The 20,301-nt window shown below is 40.5% G+C and overlaps 1 protein-coding gene across 2 annotated transcripts; it reads left to right on the top strand.

The window, feature by feature from the left end:
- Positions 1–54: 54 nt before the first annotated feature.
- On the top strand, positions 55–18,505 carry LOC140999498 (deoxyribonuclease-1-like). 2 transcript variants are annotated; one of them, XM_073469919.1, is made up of 11 exons: positions 55–147; positions 1,502–1,670; positions 7,717–7,891; positions 8,013–8,095; positions 9,176–9,187; positions 14,144–14,230; positions 14,566–14,663; positions 14,746–14,858; positions 15,944–16,101; positions 16,351–16,447; positions 16,583–18,505. In XM_073469919.1, the coding sequence occupies exons 3-11, from the start codon at positions 7,724–7,726 to the stop codon at positions 16,712–16,714; spliced, it is 948 nt and encodes a 315-aa protein (XP_073326020.1). In that variant the 5' UTR covers positions 55–147; positions 1,502–1,670; positions 7,717–7,723; the 3' UTR covers positions 16,715–18,505. The 2 variants fall into 2 exon arrangements, with proteins under 2 accessions (XP_073326020.1, XP_073326021.1); XM_073469920.1 differs by lacking the exon at positions 9,176–9,187.
- The last annotated feature ends 1,796 nt before the right edge of the window (positions 18,506–20,301 follow it).

Below are 20,301 nucleotides of genomic sequence, written 5' to 3'. Positions count from 1 at the left end.
GGTTGTGGGGTCCACAGCTGACTGACTCTGTCCCGGATTCCTCAAACGATCCCCGGCCGCAGCCTGCAGGGGGAGGCGGGACCGGCCGGATGTCCGACAGCCACCATATAAGGAGATGCACTGCTCTACACAGGACAGCAGGGGGCGGTAAGGAACAACAACAACAACAACAACAACATCAACAACAACAACAACAACAACAACAACATCAACAACAACAACAACAACAATAATGATAATAATAACAACTTTATTTGTACGGCACCTTTCAACAACAACAATATTAATAATAATAATAATAACAATAACAACAATAATAATAATAATAATGATAATAATAATAATAATAATAATAATAATACCTTTGTTTGTGATGCACCTTTCATGCCAAGATGCAGTCCAAAGTGCTTCACAAAAGGATCAAAGTAAACAATGACAATAAGTTAAAATAAAGCAACATTAGCAGGAAGTTAAAGAAAAACAAGCAGACATACAAACGAATAATTAAAAATAACTGATCATGACACAATAAAAGAATAGCAGTGATGTAATGAAACAAAAATACTTAAATATAAGTCCTGCTTTGATATCAATTGATATTATCAATGCTGTCAGAAGAACAGTACAGTTACTTATGTCAAATTAGCAATACTACAGTATAAAAATGAGCAAAATACCCAGACAACACCATGTCTGAACAGCTCATCAGGTGTAATCCAAGTCTCCAGACGCCCCGAGGTCACAAACTGATTTTAAAAGATGTTATTTACAGCATTATTCTGTAAGATGAGCTCTTCACTTCAGCTGCAGCTTTGTGATCTCGGGGCTTCTGCAGACTTGGATTACAGCAGACGAGCTGTATGGAGACATTTCATGTTTCTCTGGTTGTTTTCCCGTTTTAAAACAAGTCTCCAGCTACTTCAGTTGTTTAAAGCCGTTAAGGGGACAGTTAAGGTCATGTCACTGGGATGAAAATATCTGAATTAATCCACAAAATTAAACTCAGACACTGTGAAGTGGTCACAGGACAGCCTGGTGTCAGAAACATATACTTACTCTTGATTTACATTTTTTAACTGATATGAAAACGAGTGGACCATTAATCACTGTTTACCTAAAATATATATAAAAAAGCTGTAGTGGCATTTTTTTTTACTAATTAGAACAAATATAACTTTTGCACTGTTCACAGTATGAAATGAAATCTTGTGGGGTTTTTTGTCAGACATGTTCAAACTGGAGCTCAGTGACGTGTAAAAATGTTGATCGACCAGACGTCATCCTGTTCTTCCACTCCGACCAATACAAGAGCCGCATTATGTGATGATAGATGACAAATATTAATTGTTTCTTTTGTATCATGTTTCTTTCTTGATGTCCTCAACGGTCCAAATCCTGACTTCTGCCTCACCTCCTCCAGAGGGATTCACGATGTACCTTCTTCTTCTGTATTTACTCACCTGACAGAAAGCCTCTGAGAGCTGTGTTGTCTCTCCCACAGGCCTTGAATGCAGCAGTATAGGAGGGGCGTGGCCAACCCGACAACCAGGTAGTAGTTCAGGTGACATCACTCGCAGCAGGTAATGAGCCTCCACCCTGCAGCAGCAGCAGGAACTTTCAGCAGAGTTTCAGCGGTGAACACACGGTCAACCCTCCGCTCACCTGAACAGGTAAGAAAACCAGTACCACCAGGACTGTGTGCTGGGACTGGACCAGTAGCAGGTGCTGGGTGGTCTCAGTGTGTGCTGGTTTGAAGCGTTTAAAAGTATTCAGAGGCGGTTTTGAGGCCGGAGGGTGGAGCGTGTGTCTGTGTGTGACCCAGATCAAGGTGTGTTTGTTCTGTGTAACATGGATGTTCTCTTGTCACCTGTGAGTCTTGTTTTCACGCCTTCACTCACCTGTAAACTCTCAATAATCCGTTTTTTTTAATCTACATTCAGAAGTTTTCAGTCTTTATTATTGTAGAAACATTCTGCGTACTTTTATACACATTTCTACTCAAGTCAGCCGGACATTTGGTATTAGTGCAAACTAAAGTTGTTGAAAGTTGAGTGGAGTTCAAACTAACAATTCATTTCATTATTAATTAATCTGCAGATTGTTTTCTTGATTGATTGATTGATTGACTCTTTGGTCTATAAAATATTGGAATGGTGACAAATGTCTAAGATGAAGTCCAGCAGAGTTTAAGAAGCAAAGCCTTTTTAAAAACTCTCTTTTGTTGTTTTAAGTTCTCAGATTTGTAAAGGTCATATTGTCAGTTTGAAATTGTTGTGCAACACATCCAGAAACTGTTGTGTCACGTGATGGTGCAGCTCTGAAAACCTGTTGTCAGTTTAAATACATGAAGATTGTTAAGAGGATTTTCAGGGATGAAGACTAAATATCCAAAACAGACTTTAAAGCCTGGTCATTCTTCATGTCTGAAGTCACCCGGTGTTAGAGACCAACTTGTTTCCTTGTTAATTGGTGACTGAATATTTCAGTTTGGCCTCAACAACCGACACATTCAGAGCAAAGTTAACGTGTCACAGACGAACTGCTGCTGTGTTTCCTGTTCAGACAGGATGTGCCGGGTCATTCACAAATGTTTAAACTGGGAGAGAAAGATGCTGTGATTGGATGGTGGGAAGATGCAGTGGTGGGATTGTTAAACCATTTCATGCATGAATTATTAAATCACAAGGAAACATTTTTCTAAATGTTTATTTTTACTCCAAACAAGTGAAAAATCCTGCCAATTACTTTATTCGGTGTATTTTATTTTGAAAGAGTTGCATAAATGTCCACTGCAGTGGTCACCGAGCACCAACAGTATAAAAAGTGATTCGGGAATAACTGTAAATCCTTTTATTCTCAGAAGACCAGACAGGATGTTGGAAAAACATTTATCCAGAGTTTAATAATGTTTTTCTTCTACGTCTGTTCACTCAGCTGACGTTAAGCAGCAATATTCTGCCTTTCGGACCCATATTTAGATAAAAATGAGCATAAATGTTGATAGACTCTGAAGAGTATTGATTATTACTGTTTAATAACAATATTCAACTGTAAAATGTATCACAAAAAAATACAAAAAGGCATACATATGCAGAATAAACCCTTTGGTGCATAATGTCCGCTGGAGTCACAGAGAAAAATGTGCGTAAAAATCGTATTAGTATTTTTTACAACTTCTCAAGTACAATAATATATTTTTTTTATCTGTCTGGTTTTCTGAGAATAAAATGATTTATAGTGCACCTCCCCTTCAAACCGCCATTTTGAATTTATGTTGCGATATGTGAAAATGACAGTGAGGTACAAGGATACCTGGGACATGGTACTCCAACTTAAATGGATCAAAATGCCCTCCAAATATCCGTCTGGCGTCGTGGACCGCCTGCATGAAATGTCCATCTGACAGTCGTCGACACACATAACGTATCTGTGCACCACTTTCTGTGTGTGTAGGATTAATCATCCAGAATATCTTCTCTATAATCTGCCTGTTTGAAACCATAAACACACTGATCACTGAGGGACACGACTACAGAGTCCTGTGCATGTTGAGATCAACAAGTCAATGAGTTTCTCTTCTTCTTTTCACTTTTTGCTTTGTTGTTGTGGTTTGTTCGGTCTCACGCCGACCTCACTTCACAATGAGACACTGACCACACCGGGTCACAGGACCTGTGTGAACCGGTGGTTCAGGTGTAGGTGACTCATGTCAGATGGTGTATATGTGAACGGTCCCACCTCGTGTTCTCAGACACGTCCAGTTTCTGCTGGCTGACGTCACCGTGACTGTTCGTGTTCGTGATGGCCTCCTCCCATTCAGAGGGGATTTAGGGATCAGACGGGTTTATTGTTTCACATTTTGTGGCCTGTTTAAGTGAAGAATGGGGAGAGATGGTGATAAGTACTAAGTGGCTGTAGCTCAGGAGGTAGAGCGGGTCGTCTAGTCATCGGTAGGTCGCTGGTTCGAATCCCTGGCTCCCCCAGCTGCACGTTGAAGTGTCCTTGAGCAAGATACTGAACCCCAAATAGCTCCTGATGAGCAGTTGGTACCTTGCATGGCAGCCACGCCTTCAGTGTGTGAATGTGTGTGTGAGTCCATTTCTCATTTAGTCCACTTAAGTATTAATTTATAGTTTCTGGGAAAATTCTTTTTAAAGTCTGTCTCTTCTCAGTCTTCTAACCTAAAGGAGAAGTGTGTAGTTTTGGAGAAGAAATTCAAACTCAGAATTTTTAACATTTACAATATTAATCGGGTCATAATTCAAAGTCAGAAATATTTATTTTTGCCGGAATAATCTGTCCCGGTGGCCAAATCTCAGTGAAGGTGAGGTTTATAGGGAACTAATCTACACGTGGATGTTGTGACATCACACTGTGACATCACACTGTGACATCACACTGTGACATCAGTATCTCCTTACAGAGAGACGTTGAGGTGAAAGAGTTGTCAGCTGTTAGTTTAAATGACATTTTGAACGCAGGACTTTTACTTGTAACAGAGTATTTGTACAAGTTCTGCTTTCACGGTCCTGCAGTCAGGACTGTGACACGAGGAGGTTCACTGTGTTGTAACGACCGGACGCTCGAGCAGTGACGGTACAGTTTTATTTCCTGTTTTACACAACGCAGAGGATTAAAATCTGACTCGGTCTGATCAAGCACCACATCATGTTGTGTTACATTATGGAGCACATGAACATACAGCACGTTAAAGTTAAGACGTCGTGTCTCCTGCACACTGTTACAGTTTATGTGAAGGCATCCAGTGTGTACAGGGAGTGTTTGAGCAGAAGTCACTCGACTGGTCCCTCCACCTCCAGGCCTGGGAGGGGCTGTGTGTGTGTGTGTGTGTGTGTGTGTGTGTGTGTGTGTGTGTGTGTGTGTGTGTGTGTGTGTGTGTGTGTGTGTGTGTGTGTGTGTGTCGGCATGTTTTACTGCCGTCTGCTGCAGGAATGTTTGTTATCACATCTGCCCTCATGTGGTGTTTGCAGTGATGGAATGTAACTAAGTACTTATACTCGAGTACTGTATTAAGTGCAATTTACTGCTAGTTTATTTGAGTATTTCTATTTTCTGTTACTTTATTCTTCCACTCCTTTACGTTTTGGAGGTAAATATTGTACTTTTTACTCCATTACATTTATTTGATAACTTCAGTTACTAATTACTTTGTAGATTACAAGCTGATTAGCATGGTTTGGTTTTGATCTGGTTCTGATAATCAGATAAATGCTGAATATCAGATCTGATAATCAGTTGACCCGTAGTATACAGTTTATACATACATGTAGATGTATGTTTATTTTACTGAAGATAATAAATACATTTAATATCAGATACTTTAAGACTTTAACTCGAGTACTATTCATAAAGGTGACTTTAACTTTTACCAAAGTAATATTTTCACACAATATCTTGTCTCATTATTACAACGAGTCAACAGTCCAAACACCCTCTCCTCCAGCAGAAGTTCAGATACTCGTGTAAAAACAGACTCTGGTAAAAGTAGAAGTACTGATTCAACTTGTTTACTCCAGTAAAAGTAATCGAGTACAGGCTCTGACATGTACTCAGAGTATCAGAGTAAAAAGTCTCCCTCTGAAGGACATTTGTGGTCAAAGCTAACTGAAGCTCACGTCATATTAATATAATTCAAAGACTATTAAAGTTAAAGGTAGAGTCAGTAGGATTTGTCCCAGCTGTTCCTGAACGCACCACAAAGATAGTTGATAGTTGAGTCTCATTCCCAGGACGTCAAACAGCCACATGTTGGGTTGGTAAAGCGTCCCGAGCAGCAACAAAGAGAGAAAATAAGAAACTCTCTGCAGATACAAGACACTAACACGCCTTTTCTCCCCATTCAGCCTCCCTCTCTGTCTGTTTACGTCTTTTACGTCTTTGTTTCGTCTCGCTGCGTCTGCCGTGCGTGATGTGCTCTGATAGGTCGACATCAGTCTGGTGATGTTGGGAAATAACAATAATCCATAATTCACCTCAAATGCATCAAACTAAAGTAACGAGGCTGTTTGAAGCTGTGAGGAGGAGAAAGTTCAGATGTTTGTGTTCAGATGTAGAGAGGGAAAGTCTCAGAGATACTCAGGTACAGGACAGATACCTGAAACATGTACTGAAGTACAGGAACAGAGTATTTGTACTTTGTTCACGGAGTCTGTTCAGAGTCAAAGCTTTTCTTCATGTAGGAGTTTTTATTGTGGTCAGGTAATTCTGTACATAATACATATTTCTGTTTGTTATAATGTGGTCGGTCTGATTCAGTTGGTGTTGTCGTCCTCAGGCTCTCAGAGATGCTGGGTTGTCGTCAAAGGGCCTCATGAACAGCTGGCTTGTCTCTGTCTCTCTGTCTGTCTCAGGTCTGAACATGCTCTCACTCGTCCATCAGACCAGTCGAACCACTCCACTTGTCACACAGTCGCACTCTGTTTGTTTAAAGCTGTTAAAGTTCAGCAGCGGTTAAAGAGGTTAATATTTAAATCCTCCTGCTCTGATTCTTGGTTGTAAAAACTGAAAAACGTTTCCCTCCTTTATCTGCTGCTGTGGTGTTGTTCCTGCTTCAGTCCCTGAATCCAGAGGACAGATTGTTTCCAGCCTCCTCGCCGTGAATCAGGACATTTTAAAGTTATACTGAGAAATTACACATCCCACCTTCACTCCAGGTGAATGTTAATTAATCATTTTAATACTTTTACATATGTATTACTCTTTATCTTTTGATTTGTGTCCTTCAGAACAGGGCTGCCCAAAGTTGGTGCGCTCCTTCTCTTTAATTATGTAGGATCCCTAATTTTTAATTATTGTTCATAATCTGAGCAATCAGTGTTCAGGAGGTCAGTGAAGGGAACATTTTAACATCTTAAACAATAAAATAAAAATGTGTTTGCTTTTGGCCTGTGGTCCACCGTTAAAGGTCCGGTGTGCAGGATGTATGAACCCATTGGCAGAAAATAAACAAGTATATTCAACATATAATTAGTTTTCTATTAGTTCAAAATCACCAGAAACTACAAACTGTTGAATGAGCTTCTCAGTCAGTGTCTACAGCAGCCCAGAACGGACAAACCAAACACTGGACCTTTCACTTCAAGTTTTTGCCCTCCAGGGCAAAAATCTTGTCCACGCCTGTTTTATATCCTTTTTCCATTCTTATTCTAGTTATTGGTCTTTATTGCATTTCCCTTCACATATCACAAACACTGCAAACAGGTTTCTCTACATTTTATTTTTTTTCAAATTCTCTTGTGGCATATTTTGCTAAACACAAAAACAACTGGGAGGAGTCGACCGACACACAAAACAGCTCTCACAGCCATTATAACGTCTGTGAGCCTTCTGTTGACTCTGCTGCAGAGAAGAGCTGGATTTTCTTTCTCTTGTGTGCTGAAGTCTGTTGGTATCAGCAGGAAGTATTTCTCCTTTAGTCTTAACTTTGCACCAGCTGTTCCAGCTGCAGTTGTGCGTTTGGAGGTTTCAGGTTTGACAGTCTGTTTGCTAAAAGATAAAACATTTCAATTTAAAGTCGTGGGTGTAAAACAGATCTGTTTGATTTGTTTCTTCTAATTAAACATGAAGCTTTTGAGACATTTCTGGAATCAGAAAAGTTTAAAGATGTTGTCCTCCCGAGCAGAACAGCTCTGAAGTTTGAATGAACAACAAAGAGATAACAACATGGATATTTTGTGTCGCTTCTCTTCTCCTCAGTCCAACCATGGGGTGGCGCTCTCCTCTTCTTCCTCTCCTCCTCCTCTTCTTCTCCTTCATCACCCTCTCGATGGGAGGAGCTAAAGAGTCAGGACTCAGGATCTGTGCCTTCAATGTGCAGAAGTTCGACAAGGTGAAATCTTCAAACTACAGACTGATGCACACTCTGCTGCGGGTAGGACACACACACACACACACACACACACACGCACACGCACGCACACACACACGCACACACACACACACACTGTATAAAGACAGTTGCTCTGATGCTTTCAATCTGTTTGTGTGTGCAGATCGTGTCTCGCTGTGACATCGCTCTCCTGCAGGAGGTGATGGATCCTAAAGCCATCGACGCTCTGGTGAAATCTCTCAACAGGTACAAACACACCTGACGCAGGTCACGTTCATGACACACTGCCTCGCTCTGCAGTGGGATCGATTGGCCCGAGTGTTAACTACCAATCAGAAGTCTCTGATACAAGTCGTGACTCATCTGGTTTAATGAACAAGTCCATTGAAAGTCATCACTTTCTAATAAGGCACCCTTTATAAAAGGTGTTAAAGGAACAGTTCACCCAAAAAATGTAAAGATCCAGTCATCATCTCCTCCCTCCATGCTGATGTGGGGACTTGTTTTAAAACGGAGAAACAACTGAAAAAACCCAAACATCTAGTCCGAGATGTGATCCCAAACTGATTTGAAAAGATGTTGTTGACACCCTCGACAAGGGTGTCAACAAGGGTGTCAACTCTTCAAATCAGTTTGGGATCTCGGAGACTTCTTGAGACCTGGACGCGCTGTTTGTTTGGGTTTTTCCAGTTGTTTCCTGTTTTAAATCATCTCCAGCTGCTTCAGTTGTTTAGCAGAATGCTGCAACTCTGTTTTACTGTGAAGCTCCAGAAATGTTTTGTGGATAAGGACTGAATTTACATTTTTGGATGAACTGTTCCTTTAATTAATCATTTACTTGCGCTTTACACAATTTAAAACCAATATTAAGTGTTGGGTTGCCAGGTTGTGAAACATCCCTTCTTAGCTTTTTTAACTCTTTGTCTACCACTTTGCTTTTATTAACTGTTATTATAAATGTTTTGCTCGTTCTTTAAATGGTTTATTAGAAAGTAAAACACTTCTTAATGGATTATGAATATTTATATAACTACATTATTACCTGGCAGAAAAAACTTATTCCTATTACCTGCTTTGAACTTTACTTTACAGCATTAGTAAATAATGAGTTAAGTTCAACAATAAAAGCTGTTTAAAGGATTAATGATACAGCACCAACTGTGAGCTCTCTCAGCTGTTTGAATGTTAACAAAACGTCATCGCTGAACTGGGGGACTTAAACGTGAATGTACTCAGACAGTCACGCTAACGATACTGTAACCGCATCATGTATTGATACAATATGGTGATCATTACCTGTATGTGTCTGCCGTCTGCCTCCAACAGGGAAACCGAAAGGTACAGTGGATTTTATGAGCATGTGGAACATTATCTAATCATAATTAATCATCCAATCACCTTTATTTACTCTCTTTACTAATCCTAATGCCTGTGATAATTGGTGACACTTTATTTGGGACGGTCACTGTTACAGTAACTCTGCAACATGTCAGCTGACTGGTCGAAGGTCTCTATCAACAGGGTTATCAGTCGATGCTCGAACACGCCGAATAATCCTTTCATTTCAATCTACATGGACTTTTAACAGTTTATGTGACTTGATAAGTTTAACATTTAAGGAACAGTTCACCCAAAAATGAAAATTCAGGTGAAGTTTCATAGTCCACAAAACATTTCTGGAGCTTCACAGTAAAAAAGGGCTCCATACAGCTCGTCTGTTGTCCAAGTCACCAGCAGCCCCGAGATCTCAAAGTGATTTTTAAAAAAAAAACTTTATTTACACCCTCGACGTGCGGTTGAGCTCAGACAGGGTGTACGCTAACCCTTTTAGCTTAGCAGCTACAGTGAAGATTTCAGCTTTAAAAAGGGTGTAAACGACATATTTTCAAATCGATCTGGGCGATCTACACTGGACGAGCTGTACGGAGCCATTTGATGTTTTAAATGTGTTTTTCCGTTTTAAAACAAGTCTCCAGCTACTTCAGTTGTTTAGCAGAATGCTGCAACACTGCTGCAAATGTTTTGTGGACTATGAAACTTCACCTGACTTTCCATCAGCATGAGGGGAGGAGGAGGTAGTCATTAACTGAAGTAGCTGGGGACTTGTTTTAAAACGGAAAAAACAACAGAAAAAATCGCTCATCCAAGTCTCAAGAAGTCTCAGAGATCCCAAACTGATTTGAAAAGACGTTATTTACACCCTCGACAAGCAGTTGACTTCAGATGCAGAGTTTTCCTTTTTGGGTGAACTGTTCCTTTAAGGTTAAAGGAACAGCTCTGTACATCCCTTACAGAGATTTGGATGACTAGCCTAGCTTAGCACAAAACAAAGAGGGAAACCACTCGCCTTGCTGCATCAAAAGTTAAAACATACACCGTCCAACCACTCCAGAGTTGTTGTCTGATTTACATGTTGAATCCTGAATGTAAAACATGTAAACCAGAAGATTACCTTCATAAAGTAGTTCCCAAACTGACTCTAAACCACATCCAGGTGATAATTTTTATAGACAGCTGGAGGAGACAGCTGGAGGAGAAAGCTCGAGGATTGTCTGTTGTCTGTTGAAACTGCCCTTGTTCTGAGTCAGCTGAGCAGATTAACCAAAATAAAGTGTTACATGAAATTATACCGAAGGGTTAAATTGGGATTGAGAGGGTCCTGATGGAGCAGGTCCGACGCAGCTTGTTGTGGCATGATTGAGCCAATAAGCATTAATTAAATAATGAATTTTACATCTTTTGACACAACTCAGTTAATTTATGTCACTATTCAACAATTATTAATATTGTATGTTGTGCACAATAATACATACAAATCAGGGGGTTGATCAGTTACATTCTGCACAGACATCTTGTGTCTTACGCTCATAAAACATAATCATATTCTTACATATTTTAAAGCTATTGCTAAGTTATTGGCTGCAGCAGAAACATAGATTTGAGTGTCATCAGCAAAATATTGAACATTTTTGTCATATTTCATTTCATTTCAGTAACAACACACATTAATCAACATTTCTGTAAATGTACCAGCGTTAGCCAGCTGGCCAAAACCAATCGAGTGTTGTAACTTTGTAAATAATGTAACATACTGTATATCCTGTATGCACACATAGAAACGTCACACACACATCCAGGAAAGTCAGTAAGTAAGTAATCAAGTTACAACTTTGATCACAATTGACCGTAATTAACCAAACATTTAACACTGGTGGAAGCAGTTTGTTGGAGTGATGCTGAACAGATGAGTTACGAAATCATCCTGATATCTAAATGACTGAATAGGTCGTCTGCCACTGACTCCCAAAACAAATGTTGTCGTACGCTCATAGTTTTATTCGGTTTGGACAAGACAAACACTTGGTTAGGTTTAGAAAAGGTCCTGAAAATAAGTTTACTTATCAAACTAAACACATGTAACTTAAGTAACGTTATGTACACGATGTAAGTAATTAGCATTACTAGGTTAAAATAACTCACCGTTGACTCTTGTTTTCACACGGGACACAAACTGAAAATTCCGGGTTTTTTGAAACATCCGTCCGACCCGTCCTCCTCCCTCACAGGTGGGACACGCTGCCTGCTTGTGTCCACACGGGCAGTGTTTCTGCACAGGGGGCTGCTGCCTGGTGCTCTGTTTACATGGAGTTTTATTATTATCAGTAAATATGATGACATGATTTTCCTGAACCCCTGCGAGGAGGGAGGGAGAGAAAGAGAGTGCACAGGAAAAAAACAAGACAGACATCAAAACTGTAGTGTAACGCTGGTATGATGTCGATATGACGCCGTCTGCAAGTCGTCTTCAGGTATATTTTTGAAAAAGAAACTCACGCATGTTGTGGTAAAAATAGGCGAGACTCTGAATCTCTAGATGAAGCACAGCTGCAGCTTCACTTGATGCGCAGGTGAGACGCACTACTCACGCCGGCAGTGTGCTGCTCTAACCTGTTAACATAGACGCTGGAATGAAAAGCAAGATGTAACACCACACACAAGTACTGCTCATGCAGGCCGTGTGTTAGTTCCCGTTCTCACTCGCCACTAATGGCTTCAAAAACACCTCAGAAAAACATGTTTTGGACAAAACAGCGTGGTGCAGCTGTGTAGCGGGTTGTGCAATCAAATATAATTAACTGAAAAAGTTGTGCGACCTTGTGCTTAAAAATGGAGAATATTTCAACTCCTAAAAACGGTTTAAAAAACACGAGGCACAGCACAGGAGACGAGCACGCCGTGGCGTAGGAAAACAATGGTTTTGCTGTCGATGCATTTTTAGTGACGTGTCGCTTATGCGGATTTTGTCACTATACTCGTCACCTGACTTCCTCCTTTGTTGCCTGACTTATTACTATGGCCACTAGAGGTCGCTGCCTAACAATAAATGTGAATATGGATTCTAACAAGCTGCTTTCACAGTCGATCTATAGTGTAGTTTTTCTTCTAGCAGAGTTCAATTTAACGAGCATATTTGAGTTTGTTTCTCTTTGTCTGACTAGTATTCATTCCATTATTGCTATTAAGTATCAAGATACATTTTTTTTTCTACATAAAATCTGAGTCGCTACATTTGGTGCCGGTGGTGTAAATGCCATTTCTTGGCTCCACTTTAGAAATGACCCAATTTAACCCAAATTATCTGAAACTGTGCAGGCAGCTGCTTTCCTTCTGGTGATGTCTAACAGGGAACAACAGTCTCATTTTCTTCTGTTTGATTTCTTGGTGAAAACTGATTTTTCTAATCTTGGGTGGTTGGTTCCAATCTGCTAATCAAGTTCAAGTTTAGCTATCTGATTATGCTAACGAAGAGATGTGGGATTTGCAAGCTCTCTCCTAACAAGTGCATGTCTGCTGGTGTCCCTGGAGCCACTCTGAGGGTCGTGTCACACAGCCAGGCCCGTCTCCACACTGTGTGGAGAAAGGTCCGTCTGAACCCATCATCATTCTGGATCAGGCTCGTTTATTTCCAAACGTCTTGTGTGGCACTAAACCCAGAATGCGTTAATGGTGCTGCTGCAAAATAGTGTCGCAGATAGTGGAAGTGGAGGAGAATACCGACTGAATTATAAAATGTGTTAATCACTAACCTACGTGGGATTAAAAGCATGATTCTTACCTATTTAATTATGTTGTTCACAGTCTAAATCGAGGTCGTTGTGCATGTGTGGATCTGTGGGAAACTTGTCAAACAGGTCGTTTTTAGGGAAAACTAACTGCCGACTGCCCCAGCGGTTAAAGACTGACTCACTTATGCAAAAGTAACCATACAATAATGTCAAAATAGTCCAATATGGAGTAAAAGCACTGGTTGTGCAGTAAAATGTCTCATGCTGCGACTGTGTGACATTATTAGATTGTTAAATTTCAAATTTGTAAGAAATCCCGATTCGTCGAATACCGACGCTCTGGGATGGCGGCCAATCCGACCTCCGTCGGTATTTGACGAGTCAGGAATCAGACTCAAAAATCAACTTTCTCACAAACTGCATCAATGTCAGCGCAGCATGTTACAGGTGGAGACACTCTGAACTGCTTTATAAACAGTTAGCTCGTTCAGTCCAACCTTGGGGTCGGGCCCCTCCTAAGGGTCACCAGATTCCTCTGAGGGGTCGTCACATGATTAATGTGATTCACACATCTGTTTTCAGTTTGTGTGTTTTTTGTTTTTGCTTTTCTCCAGTATTTATATTTAATGTAAAAATTAAAAAAAAAAACACTTTGGACTTAAAACTTTGATCTAAATGAAACCGTGTGAGAGGTGCAACTAACAACACAAAAACATCTTAATCATGACAAGAGGCCCGGGGAGAAACTGCTCTTTTCTCACAAGCAAAAATAAAAGTTGAGAACCACTGGTCTCGAGGTTTACGGTGGTAATGAACAGCAAAAACAAACCAGAGTCAAAACTCAACGCTTCAGATGTCTGCGGTCACATTTCTGCCTTGTGGCTGGCAGCTCACCAGGTCCGAGGACACCTGGCTCCATGTCAGCGATGGATGGTTTCATTTTCCTCCGTAATTGTTTTTTAATTGAACAACATCATAATGTAGCTGTTTATTAATCTGTGGCATTACTGTACACAGCTGAAAACAACAGCCAACAGCTTCCCTGCCTTAAAAGGAGAGTTTACCGTCAGTGATATTTCCCCAGATAGGTAAAGGTTTAAAATCAATCAGAGAGAAATCACATATAAAAAAACTCTTCACATGGTTGTGGGACTGTGCTGATAGTGACCGATGAGCGTTCACTGCTTGTTCTCCTCACAGTTTCTCTGTGTTTGTTTGTTGTGTTGAGGTATAACGGGTACCACTACAAGTCGCTGTCCAGTAAGAGTCTGGGAAACTCTCCCAGCAACATGCAGCAGTACGTGTTCATCTACAGGTAAGATGCAGCGCCGCCATCCACTCACAAACACACCTGTGCACACCTGGACAGTCTCTCAGCCTGTGGGATGTAACTTCAACGAGATGTTTCATGAATGAAAAGACATCAGAAATATTTTTGCATTATTTTGCAACAACTGAAGTAGCTGAGGACTTTTTTAAAGAGAAAAAAAACCCACGTGTTCGAGTGTCAATGACATCTTTTCAAATCAATTTCTGATCTTGTGACTTGGATTACGCTCATGAGTGAACGATCAAGTAAAATCCCTCCACTTTGGATCCAGCAGCAGTTTTATTCCTCTTCCATCTGAACCTCTTCTGCTCTCCAAACAGGGTCGAGACGGTGAATGTGACGGGGCAGCATCAGTACCAGAAGAAACAGTCCTTTGTCAGAGAGCCGTTTGTCGTTGCGTTCCAAAGCAACAGAACCGGTCAGTGGACACAAAACATACAGGAGTTACTGACCCGCCTTGTGCATCATGTACGACTCCTCGTGTTCTTTCTCTCCCGCAGCAATCAACAAGTTTATCCTGGTTCCTCTGCACACTGAACCCAGTCAGGCCATCCAGGAGATCGACCGGCTCTACGACGTCTGTGAGGAAGTCAGCAAGAAATGGAACAACAAGGTGAGGAAAAGGGCTTTGACAGGACGAGAGAACAGCTGGAGGAAGCTTTTCAGACTTCTCGTCTTGTTTACCTTTACACCAGCGGAGGGCGAAGACGTTAGCTGAAGCTGTTAGCTAGCTAGCATCGTGCATCAGCTTGGACCAGACATGTGACTCAAGTAATAAACTAATAGCTTTATTAAAGGTTATTTATTTCATAATTACCTCTCAGTAAGAAATAAAAAATGTCAAGTTTGAGTCTTTGAAGATATAACGTCAGATTTCTGCGTTAAGTCTAAAAACAACTCGACCTTTGTTCTTACGTTATCTCAAATATTTCCAACGATGTTCAAACCAGAAAAATCAACAAGTTTCCTCAAAGGTAACATTTGGTCGTCTGTCACTAAAACTTCTAGAAGAGAGAGGAGGGAAGTTGGAGAACGAGACGAAACGTAACATTTGTGTTTGAGTTGAGGTGAAGCTCTGAGTGAAGTCAGCACTCAGCAGAGACTCTGGTTCTGGTTCTGGTTCTGGTTCTGGTTCTCTCTCTCCTCTCTGTAACGTTACGTTCATGAAGTAAAGTCCATTTCCCCTCCAGCTCCAGTCAGCAGTCAACAGTACAGAACCTGGAGGTCACCTCCGGATCACTGCTGCAGTCAGGCTGATAAACAGGACTGAAGATAAATCCACTTTTTAATCCCACAAGTCACAAAGTAACTCTGAGCTCTGCTCCCGTCGGATCAGAGCAGAATCTGATGAGACTCCTGGAGGTCTGGATCTGCTACCGACTTCTTTTTGATTAGGAGACCTCTAGTGGCAGAAATGACACATTGTGTGTTCAACCTCCAGGTCTCAAGTAATTTATGTTCTGTTGCAAGTCATCAAAACAGACTCGAGCCCACATCTGTGACTCGGACTGATTTTCAAAATGTACAAATAAACTTCCTTTTCTTTTGTTTTTGTTTCCTCCAGCTTCTCTTATTTTCCCATTTCTTATTTTCACAGAGAGTTTTGAGTTTTCTGCCAATGAATAATTCAATGTGTCTTTGCATTAATAACTGTGTGTGTGTGTGTGTGTGTGTGTGTGTGTGTGTGTGTGTGCGCAGAATGTGATGCTCCTGGGAGATTTCCACGCCGGCTGTGCCTACGTTACCCGAGCCAGCAAGAAGAAGATCCGATTGTTCAGCAGTTCAAAGTTCTCCTCTCTGATTGGAGACAAAGTGGACACCACCGTCTCTGATGAGACCCACTGTGCTTATGACAGGTGTGTGTGTGTATGTGTGTGTGTGTGTGTGTATGTGTGTGCATGTGTGTGCATGTGTGTGCATGTGTGTGTGTGTGTGTGTGTGTGTGTACAGACAGGGGAATGAAGATGGAATAAAATGGGGGACGACATGAGGAAAGAATGATGAGAGAAAGCAAAAGATTTCAGCTCACACTGTCTATATTCTTTGTTTGCTTGTTTTGTGTGTGTGTGTGTGTGTGTGTGTGTGTGTGTGTGTGTGTGTGGCAGGATCATAGTCCACGGGGAACCCTTGCTGAAGGCGATCGCTCCGTTCTCTGCAAATGTCTTCAACTATCACAAAGAGTTCAAACTCTCCAGGAGCCTCGTGAGTCTGTCTGTCTGCCTGTCTGCCTGTCTGTCTGTCTGTCTCTCTCTGTCTGTCTGTCTGTCTGTCTGTCTGTCTGTCTGTCTGTGATGTCCTTGTTGTTTGACTCTGTGCTCTGTTGCTTCTGTCTGCCAGGCGCTGCAGTTGAGCGACCACCTGCCCGTGGAGGTGACACTAAAAGGCTCCGCCCTTCTCCTTCAGGCCACGCCCCTCCTGATCCTCCTCAGTGTCTCTGCGGTCGTCCAGTCCTTCCTGTCCGCTCTGTGATCGTCTGCTCCAGTCTTCGGGTGTAAATGCTCTAAAAGCCAGAGAGTCTGTTGACCTTCACAGAGTAATCTGATTACTGGGAGGGATCAGGCTCAAAGTAACATGCATGGTAGTTACTCAGTTGGAATGTAACTAAATACATTTACTCAATTACTGAACTATTTTACAGTTTTTGAGGTTCTTGTACTTTACTTGCGTATTTCCAATAACGTTTTACTTCACTCCACATTATTTGACAGCTTTAGATGTTGGTTACTTTCCAGATTCAGATTATTAAAACCAATTATAAATAAATTAATAAATGATGAGATAATATTACAGATAAAGTTACCCAGCAGATTATAAAGTAGTTAAATTATCTCCACCTTCACCAGCTGCAGCATCACTGATGATTACATATTAACGTTGGGGCCGTTCTGCATAATGAGTACTTTTTGGTACTTTTGATGTTTTTTAATGCAGATACTATTTAAGCACTTAGCTTAGCTTGAGTAAGTAGAACTTTTACAAACAAAGTTCACGTACGCAGTAGTATTTCTTTCTCCCACTACTATCCGACCACAGTGCAGCTGACTGAGCCGCCGACCAGCTGCAAGACACAGAAAGGTCAATGCTTAATTATCTCATTATTATATCGATATAAAATGTGCTTTTAAAAGGAAGGAAAGAAGCCAATATACTTTAAACCCATTGAAGTCCTGATCACCATGAAAATATATCTGATAGGTGCTACATGATCTCATCTGCAGCAGCAACTGCACTGACTACAAAATAAGATCATCAGGAAACTCTGAATGAAAAATCACGAGAACCTAAAAATGATCTTCATTTATTCTGCACGTCAACTTTCCACATTAAAGTGTGTTCGGGGAGTTCGGCTGCCAATGAGGAAAAAGCGGTATGAAGCCTTTTGCGTCGTAATCCGATAACTTGCCTCCAGTGATGACACTCGGCGGATGTTGCATTGTGGGTAATGTAGGCACCAGGTTTTGAAAAGCAGTCCACTAGTCTATCATTGCACTCCTACAGCACTGCTGGACTCATTGTGGACAGTTTAAAAACAAATGAAGCAGAGATATCACCTTGCCTTTCAAAACCTGGAGGCTACGTTACCCACAATGCAACTTAGCCACTGAGTGACATCACTAGAGGAAGTTCTCAGATCGATGCAGCTTCCTGTGGAGCTACAAAAGGCTTCACACTACGGTTTCCACACAGACCTGTGAACACACTTTGTGATCTTATTAACATTATTTTCACTATTTTTGCTGGTGGAGAGTTTTTTGTACCCGGATCAGTAACAGTGAAACTACCTTCTGGTGCCATTTAGACGATGCCAAAGACTTTCATTGTTTATGTGAACAGAAATAATTAAAAGGATGATGATTAAAGGAATTATCTGAATTAATTAGTGTTTATTTATTGTTTAGCAGCGACGACAGAGTAGTTATTCTGGTCCACACAGCTGCTTAGATGAAAAAAAACTGCCTGATGAAGCTGTTCAGCACCACGAGAGTACAAATGCTTGATGTAAGACTTAAGAGTTTAACACTTTCTAAATGAATGTACATACTGTAGATTGAAGTTTAAACCCATTATAGAGCTGTTTTTACAGGTGAGTCAGTGAACACCTCCTCCATGTTTTCATCTTCTTCTTTTCTGTTGCGCCTCAGGTCTGTACAGAAACTGATCGTGTAAATATTTGAAATATGTCAGGAATGTGTGTGTGTGTTTTTATGTTTCTAATATTCAGTCAAGTTTTTTTATGTTGTATTAAAATGCTTCAGATGATGTTATTGGTGGTGATTATTCTCCCGTCTTGTTTTTTTTGTTTTTAACATTAATTATTTCATCTCAATCAGGACATCATTGCTATCGTACAGAATTTTGATATCTTCCATGATTTCCAAGATATTCCATGTTTTTTCTGCCCATTCAAGTAAACGGACGTTCAAAAATCCCACATTTTCCTGCTGCACAGCGACAAGAAGAGTTGATTTATGAGTCTCGTTCAACTTTTCTCACAAATGGCACCTTTTAAACAATCATTCAACTTTCAAATCCCATTAAAACTTTTCAAGATATTAAACTTTCTTTTGAGTTTATTTTTAATGGAAGTCAAATAGAAATCACTTCACACCGGCTCATTTAGAGACTCGTCCGTCTCCTTCAGACATTCACAGAAACTCCATTAAAACTTTGAAACTTGCACAAAGATTTGGACTTTCTCATATCCATTCAACTTTTTCGTATCATTCATGCTTTTTGCACAGTCACAGTTCAGAAGATCATCATTTATTAACCATTTTCAGATTTTTACATTGGTGTGTATGGAGCAGAAGGTGACAGCCAGACTGGAGGACTCAACTGACAGAGGGGAGAGGAGCTGTAAAAGTTTGGAAAATCTGTCTTCAACTCGCTCCAATGTTCACTTCACCATCATAATTTAAACATCAGCTTGTAGGAACATTCATGCTGGTCGCAACCATGAGGAAGCAACCAGACCAACAGTTGTGGGTCGGTGTGCTGAGCAGTGGATTTCTGACCAACTGACGGAGTGGCACCGATTTAATTGATTATGACTAAAACTAAAATCCAACAAAAAGAGGTGTGTCTCATTGAAACAGTATAGAAACATATTTCAGCATTGATATTGAATCAAAAGGTCACATGACCTGGAAGCTATAGAAAAAAACTGCTGCATATACATGAAACCATTTGACAAAAATGCAGATTTTTCATTAAAATATAAATATAAAATATGAGGACTAAAATGCAAAAATCATTTCGAAGATATGTCTGCGTTGATTTTGAGTGAATATGGGTCCCGTGCAGCTTTTGAAGAAAGTTACTAATTTATCTTTAAAAATATTCACAAAAAATAAATATAAATACATATTTTTAAAAATAGGAAAAACACTAAAATAAAAAAAGAGGTGTGTCTCATTGAAACAGTACAGGGAGACATTTCGACATTGATTTTGAATCAATGGGTCACATGACCTGGGACATATTGGAAAAAAAACTGCTGACTATACAAGGACCCATTTGAAAAATTATGATTTGGCATTAAAATATTAACATAAAATATGACGAGGACTAAAATCCAATAAAAAGCCATTTGTCTCACTCAACTAGGACAGGAAGACATTTCGGCATTGATTTTGAGTCAATGGGTCACGTGACCTGGAAGCTATTGGGAAAAAAAATTGCAGATTTTTCATTAAAATATTTATATAAAATATGACAAAGACTTTATTTGAAGCTTATTTATAATGGAGTTAATTAGAAATCCCTTCAAACTCTTTTCCTCGTCTTTCATACATTCTGATCGAAACTGATCATATGCATTGATCCATATTTCCTTGTGTATCAGCTTCAGTCCTCCACACCTGCTGCAGCCGCTCGGAACAACTTGTTCCACCAACGAAGAAGACGCGCCAGTTCCTCACAGCAGAGATCGTCTATCTTCATGAAGATGTCTCACACTTGAGCTCAACACACTCACCAGGTCTGTCTGTCACTAGCAGGTGTTTCAGGCACAGCTGTTGTCTAAGTGTGTTGATCACGCAGTGGCACTGTCACGT

The sequence above is a fragment of the Pagrus major genome, chromosome 7, assembly GCF_040436345.1.
Source record: "Pagrus major chromosome 7, Pma_NU_1.0".
In the NCBI taxonomy this organism is placed as follows: domain Eukaryota; kingdom Metazoa; phylum Chordata; class Actinopteri; order Spariformes; family Sparidae; genus Pagrus; species Pagrus major.
The sequence above is the reverse complement of the archived record's forward strand: the minus strand, read 5'-3'. Positions and strand labels throughout refer to the sequence as shown.

Excerpts from the sequence above, each read along its gene's own strand:
- LOC140999498 (XM_073469919.1), top strand. The coding sequence starts at position 7,724 with ATGGGGTGGCGCTCTCCTCTTCTTCCTCTCCTCCTCCTCTTCTTCTCC. Across the intron at positions 7,892-8,012 it reads TGATGCACACTCTGCTGCGG|ATCGTGTCTCGCTGTGACAT; the intron begins GTAGGACACACA and ends TTGTGTGTGCAG. Across the intron at positions 14,664-14,745 it reads GTTCCAAAGCAACAGAACCG|CAATCAACAAGTTTATCCTG; the intron begins GTCAGTGGACAC and ends TCTCTCCCGCAG.